Source organism: Dama dama, chromosome 20 (genome assembly GCF_033118175.1).
Source record: "Dama dama isolate Ldn47 chromosome 20, ASM3311817v1, whole genome shotgun sequence".
Lineage (NCBI taxonomy): Eukaryota > Metazoa > Chordata > Mammalia > Artiodactyla > Cervidae > Dama > Dama dama.
Genome location: NC_083700.1, coordinates 45641000 through 45660420, shown reverse-complemented (window position 1 = coordinate 45660420; position 19421 = coordinate 45641000). Strand labels below are relative to the sequence as shown.

General features: G+C 34.9%; 1 protein-coding gene across 1 annotated transcript in view; it reads right to left on the bottom strand.

Moving 5' to 3' along the window:
* DPYD (dihydropyrimidine dehydrogenase) overlaps nt 1-19421 on the bottom strand; it is an 886622-nt gene that overhangs the window by 610874 nt on the left and 256327 nt on the right. Inside the window, exons 7-8 of the mRNA XM_061121314.1 lie at nt 16859-16940; nt 4357-4444 (exon numbers count right to left, since the gene is read on the bottom strand). Of these exons, the coding sequence (XP_060977297.1) occupies nt 4357-4444; nt 16859-16940 (170 nt within the window). The remainder of the gene's footprint in view (nt 1-4356; nt 4445-16858; nt 16941-19421) is intronic.

Sequence of the window (19421 nt, the reverse complement as noted above, 5' to 3'; positions counted from 1 at the left end):
CTATAATTATGCACTTTACCTCTATTTACCTCATAATTTTTTCTCTCCCCCAAGTATTAAAAATTCAGGAAAAAAAACCACTTCATCAAAAGAATATATAAAGCATTATATCTTTCCTGAGAGTGTCTTAGTGGATGTTCCTTCCCTTACATATTTGCTTAGTTTTTCATCACTGTCATGCTTTATGAGAATATAAGAAGTAAATTACCATAAAATGGACGATCAGAAATGGGAAGAGAGAGGGACTTCCCTGGCAGTCCAGTGGTTAAGAATCCACCTTCCAATGCAGAGGATGCAAGTGCGATCCCTGGTCGGGGAACTAAGATCCTACATGCCACTGGGCAAGTACGCTTGTGCAACACAGTAGAGAGCACTCATGCCCCCAAAAGACCTAGTGTAGCCAGAAAAAGAAAAAAAAGGGAAGGGAAATAGGCTACTTTGACGCAAATATTAAGGGTTTGATTCTTCAGTCACCTAGAACAGTGATACTCAGATTGGCTCTAGAATATAATCACCCAAAGAACTAAAACAAAAAGGAACAAATGCTTAGAATACTGAAACCATGCAAAACCTGTTACATTCACTCAGGAACTGCTTATTGAGAGGGTTGTCGTGCTATGGAGAAAAGGCAATTAGTACTTTAGGGCCTTTACAATGTACAACAGTGGGTTTTGAGCATCGACTATCAAACCACATTTTAAAAACACATTTTCCATATAATGCAATATGCATGCGCAAGCACATACACCAAAAGCAAATGCACATATGATGGAAAAATATTTTTCTCAAAATAATACTCACCCTAACAATGTGCAACACACTGATATTTTCTATTATTTTGTGCTCATTTTTAATAACAAAAAATGATGGTTGTCATCCATTATATTGATTTTAATACCAACCAAAGAAAGCCATCCAATACTTTGAAAAAACCCTTGTACAGAGGATGTTCTAACGTTATTTCTAAACAGTGACAGTAAAACACTGTGTCAGTGCTTTTATTTCAATAAAAATACCAAAAATTTAGAGTCTTTGAAAAAATACCAATTATCTCAAAGATAACTCAATCCAGTTTGAATAAGGCACAGAGCTTTATCTCACTTATTTTTATTTCACTTAGAAAAAAGTAAACCTCTCATGGGTAAAGAGACATATTCTTTCAGTCTCACAATGATGTATGTACAATGAGATAATTTCCTTAATGGATTCTGTTAGAATTTGGAAAAAAGTGAAAAGTGAGCGTTTCACCAGCAATAGCACAAACAATATTAAAAATCAGGAAACTTCAGAATCTGAGATGGACTTACATGCTATGGACTTACGCGCAGACTTATAAAGCTATCCTTCATAAGTCATACTTAATTAAAACATAAGTTTTTATTTTTCTTTTAGACTAACAGAGAATGAGACATAGTTACAAACATAGGTCTAAAATATGGTATTCCCAACTACAGAAAGAGAAAATACTCCATTATCATTATAACCAACAGGTTAAGTGCTAAGTTCTAAGAGTGTCTTTCTTGGCTATTACCTGCTTACCAATTTCTCTCAATAAGGATTCTATGTGTCAAATACAAATAATGATGCACATCAGTAGCAGGACTTCTATTTTTTCCCTCTCTATATATCTATCATCCTCCTTCTCTATAGGAATAGAAGTTTAATGGAGCACTAATGTCCACTCAGCTAAAGGCTGTATTTCCCTGCAACCTGTGCTGCCAGGTATGTTTATATTACTAGGATGTACACAATAAGATAAAAATAGAAGTAACACGTGCAGTTTCTGGGTCATAAATTTAAGAGGAAAGGAACGCCCTTCCTTATTTCCAATTTTTGTTAGCAGGAATGTGGAAAGACTGGCCACCTCAGAACCGAATACGGAAGACACCTGTTGAGGATGGTTCACACTGAGAGAGGACTGAACATATATCTTGTTTAAGTCTTTATTATTTTCCTTTCTTAAAGTGGCCAAACCTATATCCTAAGTAATATAGAATTCCTATTCCAAAATTTACTTCTCTATTCTGAGTAGGAAAAGCTAGGTAAACAAAGTGAGTGAAGTCTAATTACAATATAGAAGCATGGTGATTGAACAAAAGCATGGAAAGATGTGAGGCCATCTAAGTAATAGGCTGTCAGATGGTAATAGAAAGGTCATAAATTCCCAACTTGGCAATCAAGAGTGTCAAGTAAGTACTTCCTGGAGAGCAAGGCTACTTGTTTTCTATACACAGAATACCACCCTCCTTTTTTCTTTTTTTGACAAGATGAAACTTTCTTGTATATATTTCATACAGAATACTGAAAGAGAACATAACTGCATTCTACACATCACTACACCAAAATGTCAAAAGATTCATTTCTCAGCATGAAAATGCACAGAAACATAAATATGAAAGGACTTCACATTTTAAGTACTTTATTCACACCTCAATGCAGAGTCAAACGGAGTTTTGTGAATGGGATATAGCACTATCAAATAACATATGTAAGGGGACTTAATGGAATAAAAGAAAACTGAAACCTTCCTGATTCTTGCAGATGGAAGATATCGCTTTATAACTGAAACCACTCAGACTGATAAAACATTCAATTCTTCCCAATTTTGTTATAATTTGCTTCTTGAGCAGTTAATTTGGAGATGTTTCAACATATTGGCTGTTTATTCGGCCCCTATCTCTTCAGTACAGAGATTCTTTGTGGACAAAGTTCATAGAGATACATGAAATTGCATTAGCATATACAATTCCACATCTTTTACATACAACTGCTATAGGAAACTACAATGGTGAATTTCAAATAGCTATTTGAAAACATTGCCAATGTTTCAAACCTATTGCCTGACTAAATCTTTCATTTATTATTAACTAAACACATTTTCCATGGAAAAGGAAATGCCAACCCACTCCAATATCCTTGCCTGGGAAATCCCACAGAGGAGCCTAGTGGGGCTACAGCCCACCATGTCACAAAGAGTTGCACACGACTTAGCAACTAAACAACAACAAAACATATTTTAATATGCATTTGGTGAGAAAAAAAGCAACTTAATGATTCAATTTTGCTGGTATTGGTAGAATATATGTGAAAAAAAAACACTTTCCCTATTTCTTTATGCAAAATTCTCAGTACAAATGTAGTGGTGAAAAATAAAGCCAAAGTCAAGGGTAATGCTGCTAAAAATGGAACCTAAGCAATATATTCCTATGTATTTTCTCTTTCCTGTTTTTATCTCACAGGATTATTGTACTTAACCTAGAGAAATCCTGATGACAATGGCAATCAAGTTTATGAAAGAAAGGAGGTTGAATAAAGACATTTAGGAGCTAGAAGGCAGTGAAAATTTGTTTGCCTCTTCCTAATTTTTCACCTAAGTAAAGGGAGTGACAAGATGGTTTTAAGACTTGCTATCAACTAACCAGTAAGATAACACATACCATCCTGATAAAAATTTAGTAGGCAAAAAAGCATTCCTGATGATTTTATTCTAGAAACATATGAAAAATGACAGCCCCAAAACAAATGTTATCTAGCATGTGATTACTTAAAGAGATGGAACAGTTTTTACCTCTGTGTAGGTTTACTAGACATTCATATTTAAAGAAAGTGAACTAGAGAGGAGATAGACAAACTAAAAGACCTGAGGATACACTTACTCAGTTTATATGCCATGCACTGTTCATAATATGATCATATAAGAGAATAAATACAAAGTTCACAAGACAAAGACTAAATTAGACCAGCAGTGTGTTCTCTTTGGTCTTGGTATAGAGTAAGGGAAAGGGGAACACGTTAGAAAACTCAATCTCCCTGGGATAGTTAGGCAAAACATGGAACCATAGGGCGCATTGATTGCCTTAGCAATTATACACTATCTGATGTTCAGAACTGTGATCAAACATCTTTATAATTCAGCCAAATATGAAAAGTCTTTAAAAATACCGAAAAAAATAGAAAAAGAAAATGAGCCAATTTTATCTCTTAATATCAATTAAACTAATTTGTTTTATCATAAAGAGAAAGCTACAGCATCTAGATATTTCTAAGCCTGAATTCTGAGCTTCTGTAGCATGACCTGAAAACACTTTGCATCTTAGATGTTTACTGGTGATGAGAATATGGTAAGAGAATGGGAAGATAAAGATACCTCGTCCAGGTCAATCTATAATGAGGTAAGGCAGTGCAACTCATTATAAAACAGAAATTTTCTTTGGCCATTCATTTCTATCTGCTCTTTTCTGAACAGATACAAATTCTACCATAAAAATGTCTGAAGGTAGTTACTCTTCTGAATACTGTCAGGAAGTAAAAAAAAAAAAAATTATAAAGAAAAATGTTTGAAAATAAGCTACTCACCTATCCCAATGAAAGCAGCTTTGTACCCGTCTTCTTTCAAAGTACTAAGAGTAATGTCATTCACTGAAAGGCTTTTACCACAAATTATCTGTAAAGAAAGATTTGGGTAATTAGATTTTGGCATTTGAATAATTAAAATCTTAATCTTTAAAATAAAAAATAACCCAGCTCAGTATACACATGTATAATTCCATGTATATATATGAAAATATTTTATATTTCAGTATATAGGCTTACATATACAAAATAGTTTATAAATAGAACACTATCATATTCTACTTAATGGCTAAATGCATTTTTGCCTTTTAATTAAGTGGCAGAAGAAAAGTTTGCAATTTACAATCAAGTCAGTAAATTTTCACTGCTTTCTTAGTACGTTCAAGGCACTATGTGGAGTATTTTAAAGAATAAAATGATAAATGAGAGTTTCAGCCTAATGTACAGTCAAGATCTGTGCAGAAGATGTACGGAAATAAGTATAACAAACAACAGAGTGTGACCAGCATTATGTCTACAAGAATTCAGGGGATAGAGAGATTCATTTTGGCTGAGGTCATACATACAAAAAAAAGAGAGGTAGTAGGATTTCAATAAAGCCTTTTTATTTTAACTGAAGTATATTTGATTTACAATATTTTGTTTGTTTCAGGTGTACGGCAAAGTGATTGTATGTATGTATGTATGTATGTATATCTACATTCTTTTAAAAATTATTTTGCATTATATTTTATTATAAGATACTGAATATAGTTCCCTTTTAAAAATTGATAGGATTTTGATAGTGGACACTGTCCAGGGAAGATGAATAAAGTCAGGAGTCAGAGGATGGACACTCCTATTAAAAGTCACAATACTTTGCTCAATTCCCAGACATGAGCCAATTTTCAGATCCTGAACTTGCTGACTGAAGGGGTGGTCAGGTCGCGTAGAAAGAAACACCCTGCAACATCCTGACAAGTAAATACTATAATGATTCCTCTACTTCTTCAAAGGGAATCTCAGCCATTTACCCAGTTATGTACACTGGGGAAGGGGGGATAATCACACATTTTCAAGGACACTGGAAAAGGCTCTTCATTGACTTGATACCTGAGGAGTGGGGACCTACAGAGACAGGGTGAAAAAATAAGCCTAGATAAAGTTCACAGTGGACCTAAGTGGAGCACAGCTCCAGGTGTTACAGCAGGTAAGTAGCCAGGTATGAGCAGAGAAACGGGGTCAAGGGCCTAAACCACCCATCCTATAAGCAGCAGGAGTCCATACATAGACAAAGGAAAGTAGGAGCCTTCAGACTGATAGGAAACCATACATTTGCGGTGATAAGAGTCCGAGTAGATGGCAAAGAAAGGTAAGGAAAAGGGTGAATCTCCTGAATCCAAATGCAACCTTTGCTCCTCGTGCCCTCATCACCATAAGATTATCTAACAGATAAGAAGTAATCATTGTATATGGATGCCATGAGGCCATGACACTTCTAACTCAAGCTAAATGGCGACAAAAATCCCTCCTACCCCAGTGAATATTCCACTCCTTCATTTGTGGGCCCCTCCTAAGTGGCTTGCCAAAGAAACCCGGGTGGCAGCTCCTGGGGTGCCTGCTCACTATCCCTCTGATAGCGTATCCTTGCTTAAATAAACTTTCGCTTCACTTTCTTAACCCCTCTGCTTCATCTCTGAACTCTTTCGTGATGAAGAAAGAACCTCAAATTCACTCGCAACCCAGGTAGTGGTTATCCCCAAGCCTCTAGGTGTATAACCAAAATGTTAAATGCGTCAGTAGAAGTAAGTCCACAATAGGTCTCCGGTCTGCGAACTAAGAGCTATTATAGTTACAATAGATGGGAAGGCCAGAAAACTTCTGAAACCCTGGTCAAGAGACTAAATCAAACACAATATCGTAGTCTGGAGTGGGTGGAATAGTGAGAGACGGTGGTGGTCTATGTTCTACTTCTGTTTCATTCCCCAGTCTGCCCTGATGAGACTAGATGATTCCTGGAGAATGACTGTAAACTGCTGCAGGTTTGACCAATAGTCCTGACTGCAGTGTCTGTGGCAAATGTGGTATTACTGCAGAATAGTTAAGCCCACAGGTACACTGCATGTGGCCATTGATTTGGTGAATGTGTACTTTTCATCCTGTTGCTGTGGAAAAGGGATCGGAAACAGTTCACATTCATGGGAGAAACATAAGAATACTCAGTTACCGGTTTGCCTCAGTTCAGTTCAGTTCAGTTGCTCAGTCGTGTCAGAATCTTTGCCACCCCATGAATCGCAGCATGCCAGGCCTCCTTGTCCATCACAAACTCCCAGAGTTTACTCAAACTCATGCCCATCGAGTCAGTGATGCCATCCAGCCATCTCATCCTCTGTCGTCCCCTCCTCCTCCTGCCCCCAATCCCTCCCAGCATCTCGGTCTTTTCCAATGAGTCAACTCTTCGCATGAGGTGGCCAAAGTACTGGAGTTTCAGCTTCAGCATCAGTTCTTCCAATGAACACCCAGGACTGATTTCCTTTAGCATGGACTGGTTGGATCTCCTTGCAGTCCAAGGGACTCTCAAGAGTCTTCTCCAACACCACAGTTTGAAAGCATCAATTTTTCAGCACTCAGCTTTCTTCACAGTCCAACTCTCACATCCATACATGACCACTGGATAAACCATAGCCTTGACCAGACGGACCTTTGTTGGCAAAGTAATGTCTCTGCTTTTTAATATGCTGTCTAGGTTGGTCATAAGTTTCCTTCCAAGGAGTAAGAGTCTTTTAATTTCATGGCTGCAATCACCATCTGCAGTGATTTTGGAGCCCAAAAAAATAAAGCCTGACACTGTTTCCACTGTCTCCCCATCTATTTCCCATGAGGTGATGGGACCAGATGACATGATCTTAGTTTTCTGAAATGTTGAGCTTTAGGCCAACTTTTTCACTCTCCTCTTTCACTTTCACTAAAAAGAGGCTTTTTAGTTCCTCTTCACTTTCTGCCATAAGGGTGGTGTCATGTGCATATCTGAGGTTATTGCTATTTCTCCCAGCAATCTTGATTCCAGCTTGTGCTTCATCCAACCCAGCGTTTCTCATGACGTACTCTGCATATAAGTTAAATAAGCAGGGTGACAATATACAGCCTTGACATACTCCTTTTCCTATTTTGAACCAGTCTGTTGTACCATGTCCAGTTCTAACTGTTGCTTCCTGACCTGCATACAGGTTTCTCAAGAGGCAGGTCAGGTGGTCTGGTATTCCCATCTCCTTCAGGTTTTTCCACAGTTTATTGTGATCCACACAGTTGAAGGCTTTGGTGTAGTCAATAAAGCTGAAATAGATGTTTTTCTGGAACTCTCTTGCTTTTTCGATGATCCAGTGGATATTGGCAATTTGATCTCTGGTTCCTCAGCCTTTTCTAAAACCAGCTTGAACATCTGGAAGTTCTCGGTTCACGTATTGCTGAAGCCTGACTTGGTGAATTTTGAGCATTACTTTACTAGCGTGTGAGATGAGTGCAATTGTGCGATAGTTAGAGCATTCTTTGGGATTGCCTTTCTTAGGGACTGGAATGAAAACTGACCTTTTCCAGTCCTGTGGCCACTGCTGAGTTTTCCAAATTTGCTGGCATATTGAGTGCAGCACTTTCACAGCATCATCTTTCAGGATTTGAAATAACTCAACTGGGATTCCATCACATCCACTAGCTTTGTTCATAGTGATGCTTTCTAAGGCCCATTTGACTTCACATTCCAGGATGTCTGGCTCTAGGTCAGAGTTAGTAACTGATAATTCAGAACTCTGGAATACATCAAATACCATGAAATAAACTGGACAATTAAACACATATTATTAAAAGTATCTAATAGTAGGTATTACTATTAGAGTTAGTGGGATTAGATGCTATTAAAAGTATTGAATAATGAATCTTTAGAATTGCAATTTACTTTTCAAAGAGTAGACTTTTTATTAAACTATTTCTGATCAGAAAGAATGATAAAATTTCTAGGTCTTATTTTTTTAATGATATCAATCCCAATATATAATGGTTAGACGTAAAAGAAAACTACAGATCCAAATATTCTAAATAAGATTTTACCAATCTGAGTAAATATACCATTTCTAAAGCTGAGCAGTTGAATGCCCTGTCAATGGGTTTATCAATGGAACTGATGCTCATCATACTTGACTTTAGGTTTGATTTATTAATTGTCTCAGCAAAAAATAAAATTCAAGAAAGACCCCCCTTTCTGAGGTGGCATTTGTGTGCCTGTGTGTGTGTGTTTGTGTGTACATGCGTGTGTAGTTTCATAGGGGTGTTATGTGATTTATCAAAGGGGAATGAAAATACCCCAAATTTTCCACCGCTATAGAGTGAACATGCCCCTGAATATGTAACATACAAGAAGGATGCACAAACATTTTGCATTTCTCAATCTGTTTTCACCCTAGCAGGTAATAGTGTGCAACTGAGGAAGCAAAACAGTTGAACTATACTTTTGTGTATAGAAAACTACAAAGATAAGTAGCTTAACTCCCAGTGTTAATTTACTGGGACTAGGACCATTAAGACTTTACTTACTGTGGATAGACACGGAAAAGGTAGGGGGGATAACCATCATTGTGAAGTAAGTAGCCCCATTGTGCAAATGAGAACAAAGCAATAATAATTAGCGGAGTGACAAGCACAAGGACTCTTCTCTGTCTGTACTGGGGAATATGGTCAAATTTCCCTTTTCTAAAAGCCTCACACCCTCAAATATTTGCCATTAAATCAATAACTTATTCTCAGGAAGAGCAAGGAGACACATTCTCCAACAAAAAGCTAAAATTTTGCTTGTATTTTATCTTGGGAAATTGGATCAAGATGTGTAAAACTTAACTAAGATTAGTATTATATGACAACTACAAAGATCAAAACCATCCTGTGGCTGATGTAACTGGGAAGTCCTAACACCACTTGTTAAATGTATATATATACGATGTTAGGAAAGTTGCATTAGGGGCATTTTGTTTCTGTTTTTGCTCCTTTACCCCCATATTTTTTTATACATTTAATATTTTTTCATCATGATTTTCTTAGATATATATTGTAGAACATATTACACCTTCCTCTAATGGCTTTGGTAATATATGCCTGAGTACTCAGATATCCCAGCTAAATTCAGAATAAAATTCACTTCACATCAAGCTTAGTGTAGGTTGTTTTGTTGTTCCGTTGTTAAGTTGTGTCCGACTCTGTGACCCCATGGACTGCAGCACATCACGCCCTTTGTCCTCCATTATCTCCCAGAGTTTGTTCAATTTCTCGTCCATTGAGTCAGTGATGCCACCTAACCATCTCATCCTCTGTCGCCCTTTTGCTTTCAATCTTCCCTAGCATCAGAGTCTTTTCCAATGAGTCTTCTTTTTCGCATCAGGTGGCCAAAAGCGAAAAAGTTCCAGTAAGGAGCTTCAGCTACAGCATCAGTCTTTCCAATGAATATTCAGAGTTGATTTCTTCTAGGAGTGACTGGTTTGATCTCCTTTCAGTCCAAGGAACTCTCAAGAATCTTCTCCAGCACCACAACTCAAAAGTATTAATTTCTCGGTGCTCAGCCTACTTTATGATCCAACTCTCACATCAGTGTATGGCTACTGGAAAAACCATGTCTTTGCTTTTTAATACACTGTCTAGGTTTGTCATAACTTTTCTTCCAAGGAGCAAGTGTCTTTTAACTTCATGGCTGCAGACACCATCTGCAGTGATTTTGGAGCCCAAGAAAATAAAAGCTGTCACTACTTCCACTTTTCCCTTCTATTTGCCATGGGAATGGGACTGGATGCCATGATCTCAGTTTTTTAATGCTGAGTTTCAAGCCAGCTCAAGTATAAGAATTTTATCGCTATTTGACTAGAGGATTGACTGAGGATTGACTAGAGGATTGACTAGAGGATTGACTGAGCCAAAGTTCCACCTAATATTCTGAGACCTGAAAAAACTTTCTTTATAAAACTGTAGTAAGTCCTCATATATATAATGTTTTTAATGTAGGATTAAGGTTTACAACATATTTAGTATGGAATTCTTTTTTTGAAATGAACTAGTGATACCTGTTATTTAAAAAAAATACAGATAACAATGTACATGCTCTTTACATTTTTCTGATATAAAATTTGGCTAAATGGAGCAAGTATTTCCAGAATCTCTAACATATAAAATAAGATAAAATAATTTAAAAAATAAATTCAGCTCTCTTTGGACACAAAATTATTGTGTTGGCTATTAATGCATATGGTCCTCACCTTCCAGTAGAGATAAGACATGAATTTATATTAGTTTTCAGTAACAAGCTATAATGATGGAAATATTTGCTTCAAATAAATACAATGACAAATAAGATGATGTAGAGAATTTATCAAGAGGTATATTAGACATTTTTACTCAAATTATGAAGACTACTTCTTACAAATTTAGTTTAATCAAAATAGAATTCTATCAAAATATTGAGAAATGACAAATATACATATTTTACACATATTTATAAAAATTAAAATCTTTATGCAGATTTACATTTTTAACATTTAAAAAAATCAGTAGAAATATTATAAAGACTATGAAAGGAGAATATTTATATCTACCTAAATTCTGAATTCCAAGACAAACAATAAAAGAGCATTCAATCAAAAAGATTAGTAACATTTTCAGACACAATTACAACAGAAGATTTTGCTAAAGTCCACCTAGGGTGAAATAACTGACAGTGTTTTATAATGACCTTTTATTTTAAAATAAAGAGTTTTATAAAAATGTAACAGCTTAGAGGCTACTTCTTTCAAAGAATATTTCTTTATTACGCTAAGAATGATCTTTTGATGTGTAATCAGTTGAGAGTATACTTGACAAGTTAAACATCCTATATCCTACTGATAGTAAGCTTAAAAAAAAATGAATTCTATCACAAGAATACAGAAGCACATAAAAATATTATCCTAAAAACTGTTCTAAAGGGGAACAACAAAACTGAAATAATAAGGCCAAAGAAAACACTTGAATGCTGATAAGGGTTTATTGAAGAGAAATTATCAACTTTTAATGGTTTATTTATTCAACCTAGATAGATAAAAATTAAATAGGAATGCAATTCAAAAGGTTAAGAAAGAATAACAAATAAGGGTAATTATAGCAGGGGGAAAAAATAAAGATAGAGTCAGCAATTAGTGAAGAAGGAAACAGAAAAGCCTGAGACTTGTTTTTTTCAAAGAATATATTAACTAGAGGAACCACTATCTAGTCATATCAAAAAAAGTTAACACAATATATAAGTATATATAAATATATAACACAATTTAAATGTGCATCACAGGTACAGATGAGGTATTTTTACTGTATATTGAAATAGTATGGTAAATCTATGCTAATTAATTCAAAAGTCTCAATGAAACAGAAATTTTATCTAAAAAAACATATATTGACCAAATTAGCATGAGAATAAAATAGGTGGAAAGACTAAGGAAAAAGCTTTTCAAAAGTTAATTTTCTCTTTCTTACAACACACTTTGAGATATCATAAGGATAAAAATTTCAAATTTAGCAAAAACATAAGAATCAAGATAATATTATTACCAATAATAAAATAATGAAATGCTTAGAAGTTAATTTTTATAAAGTTAGTGTAACTCTATAACCAAAATCTATAGAATAACCCAAATGCACAAATATAACAAAAAAATAAACAAAATGAAGACATTCAGCAGCTCTGAAACTCTACAATGAAAGCAACACAATCTGACTATTCTGTTATATTACCAATTTTAATATTCAGTGCATAAATAAGTTAATGCAAAAGAAAATTTTTTTAAAACTCATAAAACAAATCTAGTTCTAGATGTACAGATATAATAAAACATGTAAAATATATATTTCAGAAATGCAAAAATGAATATAACTCAATTTAAATGGGCAATTAAAAATTTTAATACACTTTCTTCATTAAAATAAAAAGTAACTACATAATGTTACTATTATATTAATAAATAGAAAAAGAAAATATTTATTCAGTATGATGAAAATGTTATTTCATAGGTCTGAAGAGATGCCATGTATTATCACATTTACAACATCTAGAGATTCCAGACAATGAAACAGGGGAAGAAAAAAAAAATATATATATATATATATATACACAGTTCAGTTCAGTCACTCAGTTGTGTCCAACTCTGCGACCCCATGAATCGCAGCATGCCAGGCCTCTTGTCCATCACAAACTCCCGGAGTTTACTCAAACTCATGCCCATTGAGTCGGTGATGCCATCCAGCCATCTCATCCTCTGTTTTCCCGTTCTCCTCCTGCACCCAATCCCTCCCAGCATCTCGGTCTTTTCCAATGAGTCAACTCTTCGCATGAGGTGGCCAAAGTACTGGAGTTTCAGCTTCAGCATCAGTTCTTCCAATGAACACCCAGGACTGATTTCCTTTAGCATGGACTGGTTGGATCTCCTTGCAGTCCAAGGGACTCTCAAGAGTCTTCTCCAACACCACAGTTTGAAAGCATCAATTTTTCAGCACTCAGCTTTCTTCACAGTCCAACTCTCACATCCATACATGACCACTGGATAAACCATAGCCTTGACCAGACGGACCTTTGTTGGCAAAGTAATGTCTCTGCTTTTTAATATGCTGTCTAGGTTGGTCATAAGTTTCCTTCCAAGGAGTAAGAGTCTTTTAATTTCATGGCTGCAATCACCATCTGCAGTGATTTTGGAGCCCAAAAAAATAAAGCCTGACACTGTTTCCACTGTCTCCCCATCTATTTCCCATGAGGTGATGGGACCAGATGACATGATCTTAGTTTTCTGAAATGTTGAGCTTTAGGCCAACTTTTTCACTCTCCTCTTTCACTTTCATCAAGAGGCTTTTTAGTTCCTCTTCACTTTCTGCCGTAAGGGTGGTGTCATGTGCATATCTGAGGTTATTGCTATTTCTCCCAGCAATCTTGATTCCAGCTTGTGCTTCATCCAACCCAGCGTTTCTCATGACGTACTCTGCATATAAGTTAAATAAGCAGGGTGACAATATACAGCCTTGACATACTCTTTTTCCTTTTTTGGAACTAGTCTGTTGTTCCATGTCCAGTTCTAACTGTTGCTTCCTGACCTGCATACAGGTTTCTCAAGAGGCAGGTCAGGTGGTCTGGTATTCCCATCTCCTTCAGATTTTTCCACAGTTTATTGTGATCCACATAGTCAAAGGCTTTGGCATAGTCAATAAAGCTGAAATAGATGTTTTTCTGGAACTCTCTTGCTTTTTCGATGATCCAGTGGATATTGGCAATTTGATCTCTGGTTCCTCAGCCTTTTCTAAAACCAGCTTGAACATCTGGAAGTTCTCGGTTCACGTATTGCTGAAGCCTGACTTGGTGAATTTTGAGCATTACTTTACTAGCGTGTGAGATGAGTGCAATTGTGCGATAGTTAGAGCATTCTTTGGGATTGCCTTTCTTAGGGACTGGAATGAAAATGGACCTTTTCCAGTCCTGTGGCCACTGCTGAGTTTTCCAAATTTGCTGGCATATTGAGTGCCGCACTTTCACAGCATCATCTTTCAGGATTTGAAATAGCTCAACTGGAATTCCATCATATCCACTAGCTTTGTTCGTAGTGATGTTTTCTAAGGCCCTCTTGACTTCACATTCCAGGATGCCTGGCTCTAGGTCAGTGATCACACCATTGATTATCTGGGTCGTGAAGATCTTTTTTTGTACAGTTCTTCTGTGTATTCTTGCCACCTGTTCTTAATATCTTCTGCTTCTGTTAGGTCCATACCATTTCTGTCCTTTATTGAGCCCATCTTTGCATGAAATGTTCCTTTGGTATCTCTAATTTTCTTGAAGAGATCTCTAGTCTTTCCCATTCCATTGTTTTCCTCTATTTCTTTGCACTGATCTCTGAGCATATATATGTATATATATATAATATACATACATACAATGTACAAATAAAATTTTATTGTGACACAATCTTTGAGTGGTAAAATTCAGTTTCAAATAAATAAGAACTAATCTATCAGCTATTAGTATGAAATAAGTTGAAATTACTCAATAAGAAATTTAGAAGAACATAGTTGGGGGGAAGATAATTAATTATGTTAAGTTTAGATATGATGAATGTATGTTATTTGGATGATAAATATGCTCAGTAAGCTACTAAGAATACAGAACTGGAGTTCAAAAGAAAGATGGAACTAGAAGAATCCTTGGTACATAACTTGGCCAAAGTAAATTCTTAATAATTTTATCAAATTGAAACAAATCTAATAGAGAAAAAAACAGGCAATATCCAAGATAATGCTAGATCATGAAAGCTAAAAATACATACATACATATATAGATATGGGCACATACATGCACAGTTACATGCATACATATAAGAATATATCACATGCTGCCCAGGAGCCAAAGAGAATAAATCCAGAGAGAAATCCACTTCATTGCCCGTAAATTATTGTTGACTTTAAAATATACAGTGTTAGCTGAGAGGTAAAAACATAAGGCAGGTTATAAGAAGAATGTGGTGATGAAGAAAAAGTGGTAACAAGAGTATACCAATTTTTGAGAGATATATCCTTTTATGGGTAAGTTTGATAAGTCATATAAGATGAAAGTACTTCATTAGTGGACGCCAGTCCTCAAAGCTTAAAAATAATCTTGTTACTGTCTCTCTTCAGAATTGTACATAGAATTTATTGTTTACAAAGCAAGTTTGAATACTTTATTTCCTTCACATTTTATTTATTTATTTTTTTTACCTCCTTCTCCATGGCTGATTCATGTCCTTCACATTTTAAAACAACCTGAGTCATGGACAAGATAGTACTAACCTCCTCAATTCAGGTTCTAATTATTTCTTGATAATATAATAAATTCATAGGGTTTAAATTTCAAATGTACAAAATGATGATAAACGACTTCCTACACCTTCCCAAAGGTAATCTATTCTACTGGACTATTACACATGTCCGGAGCACATATATTTTCAGGCATATATAAGTAGGTATGTTTATAAAAGTGGTAATAGCATACTTTTCCCTTTGAACAAATATTGACCAAGGTGAAGGACATTAACTGACTTCATCAAGGCTATCTGACTATAAAATTAGGAAGGGGCAGAACTGTAGCTGAAACGTACATTTCCTGGCACTCAGCGCACTGACCACTACTGTGTCACTATGCCTTGATGAGGTTCCTGGTAAGAGTAATGGGTGTGCCCTACTTTCTGCAACATATCCGGTATGGTAGAAATTGAATGCAATTTTATAATTATTTATAAGATGAATTTAGAGGTGTCTTAAATTAGTTTTTGATTTATCTTCAATTTCAAGTATCCCCTAATATATTACTTAGAGGTCTCAATAATCATTTCCCTACTTAATGAGATTTAGGTAAGAACTTGCATTCAAAATGAAAGACATTTAAAGAACTTTTCAGGATATATTTATATGAAGCAAGCAATCACCCTTAAATCTGTTTTGAACATTATTTTGAATAGTTTTCATAAAGGTGTGCACATATGTATTTCATATTTGCTAGAATATTTTTTATTTCGTGATTATATACACATTTCATCATCTGATCACTGCCAAATAAAATTAATTACAAGTATAAAAACACAAAATACTGTTATGATGAGTGTTTTTCTTTTTATTGGTTATTTTAATTTGTATTTCTAAATGCAAGAATCATGAATAGTTTGCTAACCACTTTTCAAAACAGTTTTTATATGTACTTACAAGAATGTATTGTGTAATTTATAATACTCTGTTAATCCATTATTTTATATCTGTCATGGAAAATTAAAAGTTTTGAAACAAATATAGCAATAAATTTAGGTGAAGTGCCAGAATATATTCTTAAATATAATACAAAAGAACGGAAATATCAAAAAAAAAAAGAATGGAAATATCTAAAGCTATATCTAAAAGTAAAATGTATTGGTTTTTGATCATCTTTAAAAGAACAACACAATATTTATTTCACAAAACAATTAAAAATACAGAACTGTTGCTTTCTACCTTGCCTAATTGCTGTTTATATTGAAAAAGGATTATCACATTAACACTATTGACATTATGCACATAGTAAATAAAATAAACCTCTGTAAGAAGTTTTGTCCCAAATTGTGTAATACAAATGTTTCAGAGTTCACATAACTTCCACACACACACAAAAAAAATGTGATTAAAGAAAGCAAATCCTTCTATTAGCTGCACTGAACCCCTAAAGCAATTTAGGAATTTGTTTCTTACAGACAATTAATCACATGCAGGCGTGCCAGATGAGAACTATTGATTGCCCTTTTCCAGGCTAGTGGCATTCAGACAGTAGACAGACAAATGCCCTAAGCAAGGAGAAGCATCTTTCTGCTTCTGCCTGGTGTAGCTTTTAATTGTTCTTTCCTAAAGTGTGTGACATTTTGCTGTTAATCTTCAGTATAGAGCTTACTCCTTTCTTTTAAAGCAATACACAAATGTTATATTTTTCACTTACCTTTACACCAAGGTCCTTCATAAGCTCAATCTCAAAATTTACTACATCATATGGTAGCCGGAACTGAGGGATTTCAGAAGTACTAAAAAAAGAGAGAGAAACATTTGTGGAAAAATCAGCAGTTTAAAAAATGCAACACGTGTTACTGATCAGTATTAAAGGAATAAGTATTTCTTCTAAGGGTTTTCATAATGTATAAGATGCGTGTGAGGAAATACATATTTTTATATGCATGACAAAATATGAATATGGGTTATTACAGAAACAGTAGAAATTGATGTAAAAATAAAAACAATGAAAAACAAATACTAAGTAGAGAATTCATCAAAAGCAATTCCTATAATTTAAGTTTTACACAATATTTAGTTGATCTATTTACTAGCAAATCCATAAATGTCTTGAGAGGAAAACCTTAAAAAATAAGAAATTATTTGAAAGTATACAGTTTTTGATATGTACATCATACATAGATACATATGTATTCAATAACTATATAGAAAAGTATATGTATTTTCTATATAATTATAGAACATGCATGTGTGATATGCATACTAAAAAATGTATACTTTTATATAGGAAAAACTATATTGCAAAACAAAAGAGTTCCAGAAAATCATATACTTCTGCTTCATCGATTAAGCTAAAGTCTTTGACTGTGTGGGTCTCACAACAAACTGTGGAAAATTCTTAAAGAGATGGGAATACCAGACCACCTGACCTTCCTCCTGAGAAACCTGCATGTAGGTCAAGAAGTAACACTTAGAAACAGATATGGAACAATGAACTGGTTCAAAATTGAGAAAGGGGTATGTCAAAGCTATATATATATTGCCACCCTGCTTATTTAACATATATGCAGAGTACATCATGTGAAATGCTAGGCTGGATGAAGCTCAAGCTGGGATCAAGATTGCCAGAAGGAATATCAATAACCTCAGATATGCAGATGACACCACCCTTATGGCAGAAAGCAAAGAAGAACTTGATGAAGATTTCTCTTCATTAAAGAGCCTCTTGATGAAGGTGAAAAAGGAGAGTGGAAAAGCTGGCTTAAAATAACTTTCAAAAAACTAAGATGGCATCTGGTCCCATCATTCATGGCAAATAGATGGGGAAATAATGGAAACAGTGACAGACTTTATTTTCTTGGGCTTCAAAATCATTGCAGACAGTGACTGCATCCATGAAATTAAAAGACACTGGCTCCTTGGAAGACAAGCTATGACAAACCTAGACAATGTATTAAAAAGCAGAGACATCACTTTAATGACAAAGGCCTGTATAGTCAATGCTGGCTTTTCCAGTAGTCATATATGGAGCTGAGAGTTGGACTATAAAGAAGGCTGAGCACCAAAAAATTGATGCTTTTGAACTGTGGTGTTGGAGAAGACTCTTGAGAGTCCCTTGGACTGCAAGGAGATCCAAACAGTCGATCCTAAAGGAAATCAAACCTAAATATTCATTGGAAGGACTGATGCTGAAGCTGAAGCACCAATGCTGTGGCTGCCTGATGAGAAGATTTGACTCACTGGAAAAGACACTGATTCTGGGAAAGACGGAGAACAGGAGACAGGGCGACAGAGGATGAGATGGTTGGATGGAATTATCAGCTCAGTGGACATGAGTTTGAGCAAACTCCAGGAGATAGTGAAGGACATGGAAGCCTAGCATGCTGAAGTCCATGGGGTCACAAAAATCCGGACATGACTGAGTGACTTAAACAACCCACTACCAGAACATATGCCTCCATAAGAATAAGCACTTTATTTTATTCATCTTTGTAACTCTATGGCCTAAGGTAATGACCAGCACATAGTAGGAGATAAATAAAAAATTAAGGAAGGAATGAAAGAAGAAAGGAAGAAAAATTGGGAGAAAGGGAGCTTACCCTCAAGACTGCACATTGAGAAATGTGATATGAGGATAGAAGATGGAATTTTATTAGAATAGTTACATCTCAAGTTTGTTGTGTTTATAAAGACAAGCTTTCATTCTATATGTTCTGTTTTAACAAGAAAGTTTCAAAAGAATCTTTCCTTGTGGCCACAAATCTTTTAGTACAGTCAGTCAGTGGAGTGCTCAGATTTCCTGAAAAAAAAAATCATTCTTGTATATTCATGTTTCTTTCATCTAAATGGAATTAATTAAAAACAACCTCCTTCCCTTATTTTTAAAGTACAATTCTCATACTTTGAAAAAACTTTGCTTTAGTTTATTATGATACAGGTACCAGACTTTAAATTTGTGTTACATCACACATGTTCTCAAAATACTTTCTACAAATAAAACTATCTCACCTAAACCCTATTTCTTTATTGTCAGTCAACATGAAATGCAATAGACATAGTGAAAACATAACATCTAAAATAGCTAAGGCAAAGGACATTATTATTCCAATTACACTATCTAACAAAAAGTCATATTCATATATATGAATATATATTAATTTTATAATAGAAAAAAATCAGAAAGTATACATATATATACATATACACATCACATTACATTTGTATGTAATACCATATTCATATAACTTTGTTATTATAATATCAAGTCCTTTAAA